The sequence below is a fragment of the Arctopsyche grandis genome, chromosome 4 (assembly GCF_051622035.1).
Source record: "Arctopsyche grandis isolate Sample6627 chromosome 4, ASM5162203v2, whole genome shotgun sequence".
Taxonomy (NCBI): Eukaryota; Metazoa; Arthropoda; class Insecta; order Trichoptera; family Hydropsychidae; genus Arctopsyche; species Arctopsyche grandis.
In genome coordinates, this window is record NC_135358.1 from 27,469,869 (window position 1) to 27,488,089 (window position 18,221).

General features: G+C 36.7%; 1 protein-coding gene across 1 annotated transcript; it reads right to left on the minus strand.

Annotated features, from left to right (window-relative positions):
• Positions 1-800: 800 nt before the first annotated feature.
• Positions 801-17,739, minus strand: trx (histone lysine N-methyltransferase trithorax). The gene is made up of 13 exons (XM_077429777.1): positions 17,275-17,739; positions 14,378-15,725; positions 14,107-14,298; positions 13,674-14,026; positions 12,931-13,584; positions 12,670-12,852; positions 12,365-12,589; positions 12,131-12,292; positions 3,013-12,063; positions 2,710-2,936; positions 2,502-2,635; positions 2,228-2,418; positions 801-2,136 (listed from the first exon to the last, which is right to left on the minus strand). The coding sequence occupies exons 1-13, from the start codon at positions 17,509-17,511 to the stop codon at positions 1,963-1,965; spliced, it is 13,131 nt and encodes a 4,376-aa protein (XP_077285903.1). The 5' UTR covers positions 17,512-17,739; the 3' UTR covers positions 801-1,962.
• Between the last annotated feature and the right edge of the window lie 482 nt (positions 17,740-18,221).

Below are 18,221 nucleotides of genomic sequence, written 5' to 3' on the forward strand. Positions count from 1 at the left end.
GTTTTGAACCCATATTTTGCGATCACACACTGGGAAAAAGTACTGGTATGGAAGTCTTGACTAGCTGCAAATTGAGCTGAAATTTTGTAAAAGCTTGATCTGTATTTTGGTTAATTGTCACAATCCATCACAATTTGTCATTGGAAATTGTGTAATTTGTTTTAATGATGCAGCAGACAAATTAAGTCGAAATGCATAAAAAATGTTTGCATTGTCAGACAAAACAGTTCATATAAAATTTCAATATAATTAAATATTAAATTTGGTTTCTGAATGATACTACATTATCACATCAATTCTAACAGTGTATTCAATAATTTGATTTTAATCATGTTAAATACACATATATAGAAAAAATTTTCATCTTTAGAATATATAAATAAATATATTTTTGAAAAATAAAAAGATTAGTGCCATCTCAAACTCACAATCGTATTTATGCAAGGACTAAAATCTACATACATATATTTATAATTTTGAATATCTATTTATACATATATAAAAATATATACATTAAAATACATGTATATATGTAATATATATATAAAGATGAAATAGCGATTATATAAATTCATCAAGTATTAATACAAAACGCTGTTGCAAATAAATAATAAGAATATCAAATCAATAAATTCATATATAAAATTTAAATATAACAATACAATAAGATTTTCCATTTCACAATCAACAAATTCACAGTGGCTGAAATGTGAAAACATCTAGTGCATTTATTTTCACATCATAAAAATTAATTTTATATTCATATATACAAAAAAAAAAAAAGAAATACATAATAATATCATGGTGTCGAGATTGTTATTATTTCTCACAGCATTAAACATCAAATTTTCAAACACATATACATACACATATATTATAAAATTAAAGACAATTTCATTCTGATTTGTCTATATACATACATATTATAACCACATTTAAACAAATCTTTATTTATGTAAACATTATTTACAAATATGAAACCATATACCAATTAATAAAAAAATGATGAAAATATTACGTATTCAAAAAATTCAATCTGCAATAATTAACTTTGCAATTCATCGTGATAAGATTTACACAAAAACATATTAATATTGAATTATAATAATTGTAGTTTGTTAATATTGTGGAATTCATTCATCACAATGTGTTGTTATGACTGACTTAAATCAATAAAATACATATGTACATTTTATTCATTGGGATTTTTAATTCACTGGGAAAAAATTAAATTAAACATTAAGACAATGAAATATTACATTTTACAAAAAGATACTAAAAGTACACAAAATTTCTAAATTAATACTGAAGTTATAAAAATAATCATAACTCATTAAAGCTTTCACACAAAAATAAACTAAAGAAAAAAAACCATTAATCAACACAACATAATATATTGAAATGTGTATGATTTCTTCAAATATAATTGATATCTTCAATAAAATGTCAAACATATAGCATAATTTTATTACTTTAGTTGAAAAATAAATGCTGACAGTGTGTTAAACGAGTTTGTAGTAATACATTTTAAAATGTCATTACAGTTTAAATAACGGTAATCGAAAAAAATTATTGCTATATTATTTAATTAAAAAGGCTATATTTTTTTAATGGACCACATATCACTTTTTGAATTTAACTACTAACTTAGACAAATTGATAAAAATATCTATTAGGATAAATTATTTTATGTAATTAGTGAGGGTGATGGTAGTGTCATCAATAATTCGCCTATTTTTAATTATTTTATCTACTACCAAACAATAGGATACAATTAATACTCAATTAAAATTAATTTACATTTTATACACAATTATACAAATCAGTTTCTTCACTGGTAATATATTTGTAGAAATTCATGACAAAAGACGTAAAATTAACTATATCCAACTTAAGTCAATGAAATTGATAAAAACGAAGAAATCGTTTCGTTAACAATCACAGCTCAAAATATTCCAAAATTTAATTTAAGTATTTCCTGCATTTCTTGGCACCACAGCTACACGGTATTTTCACCTCTTCAAATGGAAATTTGTAATCATACGTGAGCTCCTCCCCTTGGTATATGCGTCGCAACGCAAGTATGAGAATATGCTTGTGTCCCAAAATATCCACAACTTTGGAGTAACAATTAGGCTGAAATTGAAAACAATCATTTTAGTATCGACAAAAACATGACCAAGATTTGTACCATTCCAAATATCATGAAATATATTATATATCTTACATCACACGAGTGGTTAATAAATCTCGCAGCATTTCCTTTCATTGTAGCGTCTACGACGAGGTGATCGTCAACCCTAAACATATAACATCCAGTAACACCTCGACCACCTCGTGCTGCCTCATACCGCCTCTCACGTTGATCCGCTAAAGCTGCCCGAATTACTTCACCAGCATATTCAATGACCATCTCACCTAAAAATATTTTTTTTATTGTTTAGAATGTGTACATATGTTTTTAAATATATTATAATACAAGACACTGTATAAAATATTACCTGCATCAATATCACGTCTGCAGAACAAACCTCTGCCGTGTATATGGGATCGGTATACACCGACGGATTGTTTCGACGTTTCCTTGAGATGACGGAATCGCATCGCAATAGGTAATGTAGTACTTGTAAGTCGCCTGCCGCATTAGAAATACACCATTGAGTAATTTTTATACAATGTTTATTATTATTATATCATTGTATAACATACCTTGATACTGTATTATCGTCTTGCGAAATAGTTAGAGGTGGTGGTGGTTCTCTATACGGAGACGCCAACCAACTGAACATGTCAGCGGATGACTTTCTTAAGGCTGGTCCTGCACGTGCTGTACCCCAAGGACTTTCTCTGAAGTTTTCATACATGCCGACGTCAGAATCCCAGCTAGACTGTGTTTTACACCCATGTTTTGTTCTGTATTTTAAGCATCTGCTCGCCTGTTAAAAATTCATAAATATAGTCGGGAATTACAGATCATTTGCAAAATTGGAAAATATTATAAAAATTACATACCCCAGGCAGTTGCTCCACCAGATGTTTTAGAGCGTTGTTGTGTAAACCCAAGATGTGAGCACCAGAAAAGTTATTGGATAAGCCGAATTTGAGTAGAGGTAAACCGTGTTGTTTTCTGGCACTTTGAACAGCTTCCAATACCTTATTCCACAATTCGCTCAACGACGTGGAGGTATAGTTAAATCCATCTTCGGAACTGATTTCATAGACCATTTTAGGGCCATCATCTTTGGGTATTTTGACGCCTGGTGGAGGTAACTTTGCTAGTTTGAGATTAGAAATATTTTCTAGGCCAGATTTATTCCTAAATTGCTTCCTCTGGGAGGAAATATGACTTTTCAAATTGTTCAAAGAGTTTTCTTTAGACATCCTCGATATGTCAATCTTCTGTAAAGGAATCTTAATAGGATTTTCAGCTAAATTTTCTTTATCTCCCAACAATTTAGGCATGTCTTTGCTTTGTGAGGTTTTCAATATATCTGCTTTTACGTTCGAATTGAGTATTTTCGGATCGGTTGTCTTACTGGTGTCCACGATGATATTAGCTTGAATATTACTTTCCGAACGCACATTATTAGTTTCTGGAATTAGAATGCTGGATTTCTTTAGGGCTTGTTCTATATCCACCGCTGCTTTGGTTTCTCTTGCAATTTTATCCACATCATTCGTTATAATTTCATCATCCTTTGAATTTAAATCTGGCATATCTTGACTGTGTGGTGACGGTTTGGGTGGTTCTATTTTTATCTTGGGTGCTCGTGGTGTTTTAGCACTTTGTGCATCTCTGTGAATGGGGAGCACTCTATTCATCGGCCTCATGTATTGTGGAATAGGATTGACGACATTGGTAGGGATACCCGATTGATGAGGCGGAGCTTTCGGCAAATTAATACTTGATGTATTTTGGACCGGCAACGATATAGTGTTATTTATGTTTTGAGCAGGTAAACTTATCGTGTTCATGTTGCTATTATTACTGACATTACTGCCATGCAAATTTTGGAATGCTTGCATATTTGAAACGGGCATTGAAAAGTTGACTGAATTATTCAGACAGTTATTGACAATATTGTGCTGAGGTAGATTGATTTGTTTGTTTATATTTGAAATGTGAGAATTAGAATTCGAATTAACAGATATTGTCAATGATGGCATGTCGTTACCTTTAGAAGCACTATTACGATTGTCCGGATTAATGGTATTATGCGATGTAATATCGTTTTGCCCAATTGTAAGCATAGGTGTGCTCTGGTTTCTTTGATTGATACTTTGAATTTGAGAACTGAGATTGTCCGGTAGAGACAATCTGTTTTGATTGTTGAATCCGAGGATTTGATTATTGCTGGGATTCATGTGAATGTATCCAATTTGATTGCCTCCAGATATAGATATAACTGGCGTACTCGGTTTGTTAATATTGATCTTAGAAGATTCCGTCAAATCAGCAGGTATCATAGATATATCAACATTCGAATTTCCAATAGTGGTAGTAATTTTGGAGCCAAACATCTCTGGTTTATTCGGCGTCAATTTAATATTCAATTTGTTGCTTATATCATGTAAATTGTTGCTTTCAGTGTTCAATCGGGAACTGTTCTTAGAATCGGTGCTTGTAGATTGCATTTGCTGATTATATTGATTATTCATTCCATGTAAAACATTGGGTCCGCTCGTCATTTGATTATTATTAGAAGAGTTGCTGATTAAAAACATTTGATTCCCGTTGATTTGATATTGTCCAGCGTTATTGTTGGATATTGTATGATCACAACGTGCCGGATTTTCATGAACATTTTGATTCATATTTAACTGCATTTGATTGTTCATCATATCGTTTGACACCGGTATTTGTTGGGCACAATTTGAATTGTTGACTTGCATTTGAACCTTTTCGATTGGATTGTTCATGTGTGTTTCATTGGCGATTCTGTTAAAATTATGGCCAGCAGAATCGACGACATTCATATGATCGGTATTTGCATTGTGTCTATTATTACTATTGCAAATATTGTTATGATTGTTCAAATTGCCAGGTAAATTTAAATTCGAGCTGGAAAATATTGGATGGTTGTTGGAATTATTTATAATCTGGATGTGATTGTTGGAAGAATTGCAGTTGCCCAAACGAATTTGATTTGGATTCTGTACTTGTTGATTGCCACTGATTACTTGATGATGCTCGAGATGATTTTGCATTTGGTTTTGATTGCTAGCATTTAAGCCATGTTGGCTATTTGGTAAACCAATTATTTGATGCTGATCGCACGCAGAGTTGACTTGATTTTGATTATTTAAACAATTTATTTGATTGATGTTTCCACTACTTTGGAAATTGTTATTCTGAGAATTTGATATTTGATCTAAACCATTCACATTTCCTTGCCCATTGGATATGTTGGTATTATGTTGCGATACATTCAAATTAGAATTCAACTGCAAGTTACAGTTGATTTGATTTTGTATATTATTTGATCCCGGGTTTGAGTTCAAAACCATATGTGGTACCGAGTGATTGGACATTGGAATCTGGTAAATTTTTCCTCCTTGTAATGACAAATTCATCATATTATTAGGAAGATGTATTATATTTCCATTATTCAAAGATCCGTTAGAATTATCTGGTACTGATGTTGATATTTTATGAACATTACAATTTCCTTGATGCAAGTTTATTTGCTTATCAGAAGATGCCATTTGTTGATTAGAAATCTGCAATATATTATTTTCTCCGGAATCTTTATTTAGAGCGTTTGATAATTGTAGGTTTATATTATTCGACTGAATCGGTTGATTAATCGAAGTTGACATTAAATACGAATTTCCAATAGATGATGACGAAGGAACAGTAAAATTATTTTGCATCATTGAAGAGGTTTGTGAAGAATGTGGAGATTGGCACATATTTATGGTATTATTTCCATTGATATTTGAGCCTGAGAATTGATTGCTCTTTGTCGAAATTGATGTTTCACTATATATTGGTTGGCCATACGTGGAAGTGAAATTTCTGGAACTATTGATTGTATTGGTGTTCGAAATGATAGAGCCGTTACTTGCTGAAGATTTATGAATTATATTGATTTGATTTTCACTCGAATCTACACTCAAAACTGTATTCTTCATATTACCATCAGACGATGTCGGTATAAAGTTTTGATTCGGTTTCCAGCATTGTGGTGAAATATTTGTTCTCATCGAATTTTGAGAATTCATTGGTTGGTGAATGTGAACAGTATTCGGTTCTTGGAAATGTACATTACAATTATCTTGCATATTCGAGGAATTGTTAAACTGAGAAATGGACGAATGCATCTTGGGTACATTATTAGTAATTCCAGAATTCGACGTCATCGGCTGATTAATATGTACCGTTATATTGTCAGAAGACATATTGCCCTGAGATGTATTAACCGAAATAGGCATATTTCCAGGATGAATAATATTCGTTTGCAAAGGTTGCAAGCTGATTCCTGGTTTTCCTTGAGATACAGAAATATTTCTGGGTAAGCCTTGCAAAGACAAAGTGTTTCCAGATTGAGGTGACGATATACTAAATATGGGTTGGTTCGGTTGAATAGACAGCGTCTTCGTTCCGTGTCTATGAATTGAAGGCATATTTTGTTTTTCCATAGCTGGTTGTATCGTAATATTAGGACCGTTGATATTCTTGGGATTCTTCTGCATTTGCACTGATCCATTCGGTTGAATCGATATATTCCCATTTTGTAACGGTTGTGTGGTTATCAATGGTTGAGAATTGACACTATTCGGCTGCGACACAATTATATTATCTTGAGGTACATTATTGACGACAACATATCCAGCAGGCATTTCAACGATTGGCTCGATTTTACTCGCTTGAAACACTTGAGTGGTCGTTGCTGAAAAACTGCTATTCTGTGCGAGCACACCCTGCATTGCCGTAGAAACAAATTGTTGCGAGGACATAACAGTATTTTGAACGATCGTTTCCAAGCCATAGTACATAGGTTGTGGGGTGGTCAGATACATGCAACCAGACGAATCCGTAACCATTTCCAATGTTGGAGTGGATCCAAGCAAAACTTGATCATTGCAAAATTGTAATCCTTGTGGCAGAATAGTCCCTTGGGGGAGAATCGTTGTGCCAGGTTGTTGGGAAATAATGGTATTGCCTTGTGTCTGCAGAACAGGTTGAGGAATTATGCCCTGTGAATTGTTCATGTTATTATGAGGTACAATTGTAGCTCCTTGGGATTGCATTCCAGTAGGATTAAGCAGCTGTGTTCCTTGTGACTGGATATTTCCTTGGGTCAGTCCTTGGATTGTAGTGCCTTGAGGTAGTATAGTAGTAGCGCCACCTTGGGTTTGAATTGTAGCTTGAGGTATTAACGTTGCACCATTCTGGGTTTGAATAGATCCCTGAGGAAGTATGGGAGTAACACCTTGAGTTTGTAAGTTTCCTTGGGACGAAAGTGTCATTCCTTGAGATTGCAATGAGTTCTGGGGAATTATACCCACACCATTTTGCGGAAGGAATATGGGAATACTACCACTTGGTACAGCTACCAAACCGCCAGATTCGGTTTGTTGTATTTGGAAAGTTTGGGGTAACATCCCACCTTGAGATATATAATGGGCAGGTGTGGCCTTGAAATCACCCTGAGGCGTTATTGTGGCTATGTAGGATCCGTGGGGTTGTTGCAGAGCTTCAACATATGACATCATGTTTGGATTTGCAACTTGTTGTAGAAAGATAGATGGTTGGTTTGTTCCATTGTTTTGAAATTGTAAAACGGTACCATTCGCACTGATAGTAGCTGGACCTGTCATTTTTTCTTGTTTATTTTGTCTTTTCGTAGATGGAGCTTTATTGACAGTTCTTCCTCTCCCTCTAGTAGCTTGAAATATGGGCTTTGGTTGTACTTGCTGTAACTTTTTAGGAGACTTTTGATTCACTTGCGGTAAAAGTATTTGATTTTTCTGATGCATGCCTGGAGATGTTATTCGGGTAACATTGGGAGATGGCATTAAAATCGTCGATGTGCCCTGCATAGGTAAAGAAGGTCGCACAAATGTATTAATCGTTTGATTATGATGTGAAGGTGTAAGTCCTTGCAACGAATTGAAAGGTACGGATATAGTTTGATTGCTTGGAATACTAGAAAAAGTTTGCATTATAGGCGTCTTGGTCTGAATATTTTGTATCATATTTTGCTGGGGGTTTGAAATAGTCAGCACTTGATTGGGATTAGATGAAAATACAGTTTGAATGTTTCCAGATGACGGCAGCATGTGTGCAATTGTCGAATTGGACGGTTGAATTGTATGCAAACCTCCATTCGGTTTGACGCAAATGCTATATGGCAAGTTGTTCTGATTCTGATTGATTCCACTTTTAAGTCCATTAGGAGTTATATTTCTTGGAGGATTTACGGGTAAATTAGTTACCATGATTTGAGGTTGAGACATAATTCCTTGTCCCAATGTAATTTTGGGCGCATCTTGCATATAAGGGTTTTTGATGGTGATTGAATTTGCCATATCTTGAGAACAGTTTAGTAACTCATGTCCGTTTGATTTCATAGGACTAGGTGGACCCGGAGATTGTGTTTCAACAATAGTTCCATTGATTGTAATCTGACGTGTATTAACTGAGGTTCTTCTGGTACCGACGAGAGCTGGCTTTGCAATATTATATTGGTCCGAAGAGTCATACATCTGATTCTGTTGATTTAAATACGTCGGAGTGACAAATGAAGGGTTGAACGCATTTTGGAGAGTAGTAAGAGTCCTGGACTCGGGTGACTTGGGAGTTTCACCTTCACTTTCGCTAGTCGACATCATATCGCAAGTGGGAAGATGTCGGTTGTAAGAATCTTTAGTTCTGTATGTACAGTGGCACCTGTCACACTTGACTGTCTGTTCCATATTGCCAGCTCTAAGAACATTATCATCCAATGAAGATCGTATCAACATTTCACCAACCGGAGTGACATTGACACCGGCTGCAGATATTGTCATGGTGTAAGTATTGTTATCAATATTGGGTCTGAAAAATATTCCAGTGTTTTGATCACGAGGAGGTGAACCACCTTCGCTACAACTACTCGATGAAATATCATCTGCGCCGTCTAGCTGAGGTATAGGTTTGTATTCAATTTCATGAATCGGAGTATCAAATGAAGAGTTAGAATCGCTACTATAGCCTGAAAAATTGTCAGCTCCATCAAGTTGAGATATAGGACTACATGGGGCAATTTTCGTATAAAAATCAATAACCTGTTCAGGTGGATTGGGCTTATTGGTTTTACTTGACGAGCATAGTTCATTAATGCTGGAAACGCCGGTCGAATTTGAATTATCGTCTTTTACAAACTTAGATTGCCATTGAGATTTAATTTCCGTCGACAATTCTTCTATTTTTGATCTTGATGAGTTGATACTACCGTCTGCAGTTCCATCTACTATCATGACAACATTTCCACTTGAATCTGGTCGTGTGATCAGACCCGGCCTGGGAAGTTTACATCTTTTAAATGTCGAAGACAATGCAGAATCTAGTTTGCAACTCCACGTTAAACTACAAGATCTTTGATTGCGATTGGCAGCTAGATTTTTAAAATTTGCACCCTGTAACATGAGTTCTGATTTACTTCTTTTCAATTCTCTGATATCACTTTGATTGTTAATGATATCATCTAGCATATCCGATGAAGATTTCCCTTCAGATGTTTGTTGTTGATCAGCATTAATGTTTGATAAATAAAAGCCTTTCTTTAATTTTTCATGTAAAATTTGTGGATAATCTTCTGATGATTTCAAAACATTGTCGTCAGAATTTTCTAAACTTTTCATTTCACCAATTTCATTCTTCATATCCATTAAATCTTCGTATGACATTAACTTTGGGAAAATATCTTGCATTGAAATTCCATCAAGTAAATCGTGATTCAAATCTTCAAAGATAGCATCTTTTAATTCAGGTGGAAGCAGATCTGCAGTATTTTGTGGCTCTTCTTCTGGTGTGTCATCGTTCGGATCTTGTTTGCATACATAATCAAGCATATATTCCACAACTTGTTTTACAGCATAATCTTCTAATGTCACATTTGCATTATTGCCAAACTTGATTGGTGACTTATCCTTCTTAGACGTCATCAACGTGTGACCGTTTGTTTCGAGTGATTTATGCCACGAATCGATTTCTGCTAATATTCTATCGACCGTAGTGGGCTTCATAGAATGATCCAATGTTATGTTAACTCCTAAATCATAAGCTGGACTAGGTTCAGTGATGATAAGTTTGGTGCGTATAGTATACTTTACAATTTTCCGAGGTTGTTTAGAAGACCAATAAAGTCGCGCGCAAGTGAAATCAGCTGGAATAAGAACATCTTCAAAATCGGACACAGATGGAATAATTTTCCCTAGATTATTGACTGCCAATGAGCCAAGGAGGAACTGCACATTTTGCGGATCAGAATATTTCTTTTTCTTTTTGTCGAACTCAACATACACCGGTCTTGAAAGTACGAAATCATTATCTTTCTGCAGTGCTCTATCTTTTGCATCATCGACGTGAGATGGACAGAATACTCTTTTATCATCCAAAAGTACACATCCAATGTTTCGGGCACACGTAAAATGGTAGGTTTCACTACAGTTTTTAGCACAACATCCGACACTAGCACCTTTGATCAAGCATTTTGAGCATTTTATCATTCTTCCTCGGGCTATAGCACTTTGCACATTTTGCAAAGATCCATCAATCTCTTCAAAAACTTCAGCAGACCATAATGCGCAGTTTGCATGAATCCAATCTCCTTGTCCACAGTACAGTAGTCTTTCTTCCATTGACGGATTGCCTTCACCTACGATTTTACACAATACACACATTCTATTGTCGTAGAAATTTGTGTCATCGTAAGAGCAATCCATAAGAGATTTGTAATCAGATTCAATAGATGGAACGGTTTGATCCACATCAACAATCATTTTTGGTGATCCTTTTTCGTCATTTCTATTGATTAAATATGTAGATAAGTCTTCATCTTTCGATGTTTCATCATCAATATCGTCTTCAATCTCTAGACTCGGATTGAGACAATTTAATTCACAATTAAACCAGGGAAAACTCTCGGTGAAGACCTCTATGTATATTTCTTTAATTTCTGGAGACGGTGTTCTCGATATAGATTCTAGCATATCTTTGTTGAAGTCTTTCACAGAAGTGTACTCGTTAGAGTTGACTTTACTTTTTATATCGAGCAAGGACGGACATAATTCAGAATCACTACTGGAACAAGGACATCTATTGAATTGTGAATTGGAGAGCTCACATTTGCCAGACTCATCTTTAACACATATATGACTGGATATATTAGATCTATTCGGCATCACAATAGAGTCTTGCGATGAGCTGCTTCCATCACTATCGTCACAACTAGATTCTTGAGACTGTGAGAAATCTTTCATTTTGACGCAGCAATCCCTAATGTGATACTTTTCCTTCAACTCATCAATTGTACTGACTTTCGTCTGACAAGCACCCATTGATATGCATATTTCTTGATTTTGCAATAGCGATTCCTGCAACTTATGAACCACACCCTTAGCTTTTCCAGATTCGCTATTTGTCGGCGATAAAATATCAAAATCAGACACATTTTGGTCAGTTTTATTCGCAACTTCAGTATTATGTGCGTTTTTAGCAAATTCACTGCTGTTTTTATCGAGTAAATTTCCATTTTTTTCATCGAAAAACAATTTTCTGACAGCGAGTGGTGATGAGCACACACATGGCTTCTTAGCAATTGGTGTACTTTTGTGAGGAGTCAATTTGAGAAGAGCACAAGCACTTTTGTTCTTTGCTAAAGACTTGAGTATGTTTAACAGTTTCCCCCTGAGATACGTGCCAAGCATGTTTCTCCACGGTGCATTTTCTGGCATACATTGCTTACATATATATTCAACAGAATGTGGTAATGCAGATACTAATTGATATCCTTCTCCACTGAGACCTTCGCAGCGAGCATGTACCCAGCGTGAACACCAGCCACACTCCATCATCTGTAACATATAAATAAATTAAAAACCTTACAAATACGTTTACTGGAATAAAGAAGATAAATTTTACCTTGCTGTCGAAATCATTGTCTTGATAACATCCTTGACACAAAGGACAATAGTTACCCTTTTGTCGTAATTTGAAGCAAAGAGAACAAAATGGTAAATTACCAAGGAATTTGGTTACTTTAAAACTGTCACAGCTTTTACACTTCAAACACGCACTACAAATCTAAAAATAAATCATTAAGTTAATAAATATCAGCATGAATGCATGCATTAGGGTAAAAAAAAAATAGTATACCTGTGGCCAATCACTTCGATATTTGGGAGTTCGATTAGCAATTAAACAATCACTGTGAAAATGTCTATGGCATGCTCGGCAAAGAGCTGACGCTATGCTGTTGCCATTTTGACCACATCCAGCGCATTGTACGCAACGAGGACATAGCCATACTCTACCGGTATCACCAGTTACCTCCACACAAAATGGATGATACATTTCACAACATCCGGTACAATGTATAAGCTGTTGAAAATAAAATTTCAATGAAAATCCAAAAAACATATAGCAATTGTGATACAAAAAAGAAATTGCAAAGTACAAACCTTTTCTTTTCCTCGACTGCCACACAAAAAGCATACACCGTTTATGGTGAAAGGTGAAGTGCTAATGAGGCCCCATCCAGTATTACACACTTCATCTGGATCGTAAGATTCCCAAAAATCGGTGCATATAAATTCAGACTGTCTTCGTCGGTTGTATTTATGATGCTTGGATGATACTTTGATCTAAAATATAACAATAATTTTACTTTAAATTTTTTAAAAACCATACATAAAAATTACAAAAATAGGGTATATATGTACATTCGAAAGATTTCCCAAAATTTGTTTCGACGACTTCTTTTGAGAAATTGTATCAACGGTTAATTCCATATCCATATTTTTAATAACATTTTCATCTTTATCAATGTCCACTCCTTCGTTAGTTTTAATAACGATAGGATTATTTTCTTTGTTCATATCTTTAGAGACGATTGAATCAAAACTATCACTGGACTCGTCATCTTTAACGACATCCATTTCTTCAATGGCAATATTTGCTTCATCATCAGTGGCATTTTCTTCTCCACAAGAATGAACCTTATCCACCGATTCACAATTGGTACAGCATTCAGATGCCAAGTTGGGGATATCTTTCGATTCTGTAACAGGTTTTTCAGTTTCATCGGCCATATTGTCATCGGAGACGTCAGACAAATTCTTGTCGTCGCTAAGAGGAAATGTCGCCAAAGGTTGTCCGAGAACAATCGATGCACTCCTGCAAACATGTTTGACTCTCGGTCCTTTGAGTTCAACTTTTTGCCTTTTGGTAGAATCAAACTGTTGTTTGACATCAACTTTATCTTTTTTCCTAACTTTGATACGGGTATGACGGCGTTTTCTACTATTGCTGGTAGATGATTCAGATTCCAATTTTTCTTTTGATTTAAGTTTATCCGTGTCCATTTTATCGATCACCTAATAAAAGATGATTGCGTAAATTATAAAACAAATAAAATTAACCCATTAAGGAGACAACTCAATAATATAGATATGTTATTTATTACCTCTTGTTTATCTTCAGCAACCTTTTTAGATGTTTTGACATTTTTATTTGTTAACAGCGGATTGTTTTCTTGCTCATTGTTAGTGCTTGCTAAAGAATTGAATGATGCATTTCCATTTAGTTGTAGTGGAGTAGGAGTTACGTTGGTGGTGGGTAATGTTATACTAGTAGTTTTTGGCGAATTCGGTCTCATATTCAGCGGAAGCATCATTTGAAGAGACGTCTTTAACTGAGCTGGAACTTGGAATGCTTTGATGCACATTTTGAGCCAGCACGCATGACATCTAGCCTTATAAGCACACCTTAATAGTTTCCATTGTTGAGATCGAACTATAGGAGGCACACGGCAATTTCCTAAACAAAAAAATCGGTTATTTAACTACTCCATGTATATGTTTAGTAGTCTGATGACTATTATGAAAAAGAGGATTTACCTTCTCCACCTAAGCATTGTAATTGCAATGGTGTTGCAGTTGTGGAATTATTTAGCTTTTTGAGCATTTTAGAAATGAACTTACGACAAGATTCACAAGAATAAATTCCAAATTTTCGGGCCTGTCGAACGAAACGATAAAAGCGCACTGCACCACACACTCCGCATGTTACAGTTCCCGGTGGATTTGGAGCTAAAAAAATGAGTAATTGAACATTGATTAAAAGTTTACATATGATTATTTTCCTGATTAGAATACAACTTGTACTCACTTGGACTGGATTGACCTCCGAAAGACGAGAATGGGCCGTCACCTCCATTACCGTTAGATACACCATTGTTGTTAGCATTGAGTTGAAGTCTCGGTTCTCTTAAAACTACCTTTCCACTCACTAGCTGTGATGGAGGTTGGACTTTTTCTACGGGGGTCGTAGTTTTGCTTTCAATGTCGCTATCTTCACTATCGGACGATGCAGCGCTATCGTCAGATTCCGAGGACTCGGAAGCTGTGCTACTACTACTCTGATCTGACGTGCAAGGTGTTTCTGATATGTTTCTGGACGGTTGCAACAGTCGCCGAGAATTTCCATCTTTGAGATGTTCACTCGTGATCTTCTCTAAAGTATCCGAAGGTTCTGAATTATTCAAGGTTTCAGTTTCTTCAGCAGTTGTGATCTTAGTGTTTATATGAGCATTCTTGAGACCGTTAACAAAAGTGTCTTGAAACGATGCCGAAAGTGCTTTACTCGAAGCTGAACCGAATAGACTCAAAGATTTATCAAAGTATGACGTCGGCTTTGCTTGCTTTTGGTTATGATTTAAGCTGATGTCGACTCCTTTCGAGTCAGAGCTGTCGTTGCTATTCGCAGAGCTATCACAGGTTTCGTACGCCTCATCATAGCATGAACTATTCACATCGCTCTGGTTATTGAGAATGAGTTTAGGTTTCTTAAGAACTTTTGTGGTACTGTTTTGTAACGAAGGATTGAGTGAAATGGAGCCATCTTCGTTATCGATGAACCTCTTGTTAGGTTTGATCACACGAGAAGAATGGGCGCTATGACTAGGGAGAACGAATCTTCGATTACTACTATCCTTATCTGACGAACCGAGCAAGGAGTTTTGACACGAATTTGCACTCTGAGACAGATTTTGTTCTTCGTCAACCTGAGAAAATCTAACTGCCGATTTTTTCACTGGTGGGCTCCTATTATGGTGAGCTCTTAACGAACTAAAATCTAAACACGTTTTCGTACCTAGGTCTGTGAGTTTCGCCGGTTTCACTATGTTATGAAACGAATGTTCTGTGGATTTAAAAGCGGATTTCTTTTTTATGATGGACACTAAAGGCCGGTGCGTTTTTAATGGCACTTTCTTGATAGATTTGAACGTATCTCCACAACTCTCCACACTGCCGAAGGTGACAGTCTTTTTTGCAGGAGCGGATACGGGAACACTCTTTTCCGAGTCATTTTTAACCACCTGCATCTTCTGCTGCGACCTGGTCTTCACCTGCGTCTCATCGGCGTTTTTAGACGTCGACGAATCTTTTTCTAAGCTGCCTTCGGTTGCGGTTATTTCGACATTCGCATTGACGTCTACATCTTTTTCTTCTTGCACCTGAAATAGTAAAAGATTAAGGTTAAAAAAAATACATCGAGTTTCGCTCAGTATTGGAACATTTTACAAGCCTAACTACACTTATAAAAATCGATACGAACAATTATGCACCAATGACATTTAGCGTTATGTTTGCAAACAACTTTGAGTGTAAACAGTTTAATGTAAATATTTCACAATCAAAATTTCAACCGATGTGTTGAGTAATTTTACGTAAAAAAAAACATTAACTTAGGTTACTATGAGTGAATCGATTCAATCGTAATCTATTTTAAAATATCTGATGAACAGCTGCATACTTAATATTTTAACTTTAATATATATGATCCCAATAACAATATCGGTGACTTAGGCAAATGTGCAATATTTAAACCGGCGATTTTCAAATTAGGAGGCGTGGACTAGAACAAAGGGAGGCGCGAAAAGTTAGTTAACATCATAACATAACAAAATAAATTAATATATATATATATATACTTATAAATGCACTTTCAAAACATTCAAATCTGTTCCTGTAATGCAACGTAATTTTTGACTGGTTACAAGAAAAATCCACTGGTAATACAAATAAAGATAGTAGGAATATAAGCGATAAGGAACAAGAAAATAGAAATATCAAGAATCAAATATCATTGAAATTCACGAGTACTATTATAGATGGCTTGGAAAGACCAACGTGTTTGCTGTGTACGAATGTTTTGGCTGCAGATATGTAGTATGAGAATGCACTTTAAAATTATGCATTCTGTATACGTTGGTAAACCCATAGAATATTTTTAAAGAAAATTATATCAGTTCAATAAACATAAGCAAACGTTCAAGCTCTGTTCCATTAAAAGTTTCTTACAGAATCATATACAATAGGAGAGATACTAATTTAATGTCGGCAGCTATTGATATGTTTAATGCGAATCATATGAGAAACAGTTGCGACAAATGCGAAAGAAGAATTTTATTGTCTTTTATTGAATGAATATATTTTGATCATTTAAAAATGTTTGAAATACAGAGGCACCAAAATAAGATGTTTTCAAAAGGGATGCCTAGTGGAGATAAGTATGATTTAAGACTTAGACATCGACAGATGTACACGAAAGTGAATGTTAGATTGGACCAGCCGACCCATACGAACGTCTCCATTTCCGTCGAATTCGTATGCGAGACATGTGCGTCAATGGAATCGACGCGAACACATTCACACACAAGAGCAGTCATCGTTATCAGTCGGCGTTTGTTTGTAAACATCATCGGAGCATTCTAGCGGCGGGATCGCATTTGCGCAAACGTCAAACCGAGATGAAAAACGGCGAAAACAAAGAGAATGGCGCCGAAAGCAGAGTCGCGTTCGTACGGGACGCAACTGTCAAACGGACGCGCGTACGTAGGTTTGGCGCGCACGCGAAAATCGCCCCTAATTGGTGTCGCGACGCGCTTTTAGCGGTCACAATGGCTCGGAGACGCGCACACGGCTGACGGCGGGAGAGGGGCGGGGGGGAGGCGGGAGGGGCGGGTGCGGTTTGACAGCGCGCTTCTACGTCGAGACACTGACCGCGGGGTGGGGATGAGGCTGCTCGGGGGGTGGCGGCTGAGGCTGCTGCTGCTGTTGCGTTTCCACTTGCACCTGCTGCTGCTGCTGCTGCTGTTCCGGATCCGGGGATCGGGGCAGCGAGTGCGAGTGCGAGTGCGAGTGGGAGTGCGAGTGCAGATGCAGATGTGAGGAAAGCACGCGCACCCGCCGCCGCTGCGAGGCGCGCAGCGGTTTGCCGGGAAACCTGGCGCGCGCCATCGGCTGGCGGGGCGGAGGCGCTTCTCCGCGCCACTTTGGCCCTCTCGCCCCTTTCCTACGCTCGCACTTGCACTTGCACTGCCACTGTTTCCGTCTCCGTCTCCGTCTGCCACTCTCGCGCCGCACAACACTACGCGCCGACACATACACGCACACACCGAGCGCCCAACACCCAACACCGAACACCGAACCACTCACAACTCCCCGCACGTCTGCCAACGCAACCCAAATAAACAAACGCCGACCTATGCCACTCCTCTCTTGTCATTGCGCAATTACCTCCAACGGGCCTGCAGCCAGAAAGAAGAGCCAATCTTATTCTGTCACTACTAACATTATTAATATTTTAACATATTTTCACCATTGATGTATAATACACTAGATCCGCCCTCACGTGTTATACTGGTCTCCCTTTTGGCGCATGCACAGTTTCTCTTAGTAGGTAGGTAGATACCGCTGCGTCGTAGGGGAAAAAACCCAACTTCCCCGCTAGTTAAACCCCCCGCACCCCTCAGTTAGTGAAGACAAAATCTCCGACCAAAATTACACGTCAGGGCCAATCTATGTGTATTATACGGGTCTACGTGACGAGACAGAATGTTAAATTACAGAAAACACAAATATCGGAAGGCAAAGATCGAAAATCGAAAGATCTTAAGTCGAAAGATAAAAAAAAATGGTGCATGGTAAACGGTACATGCGCGAGCAGG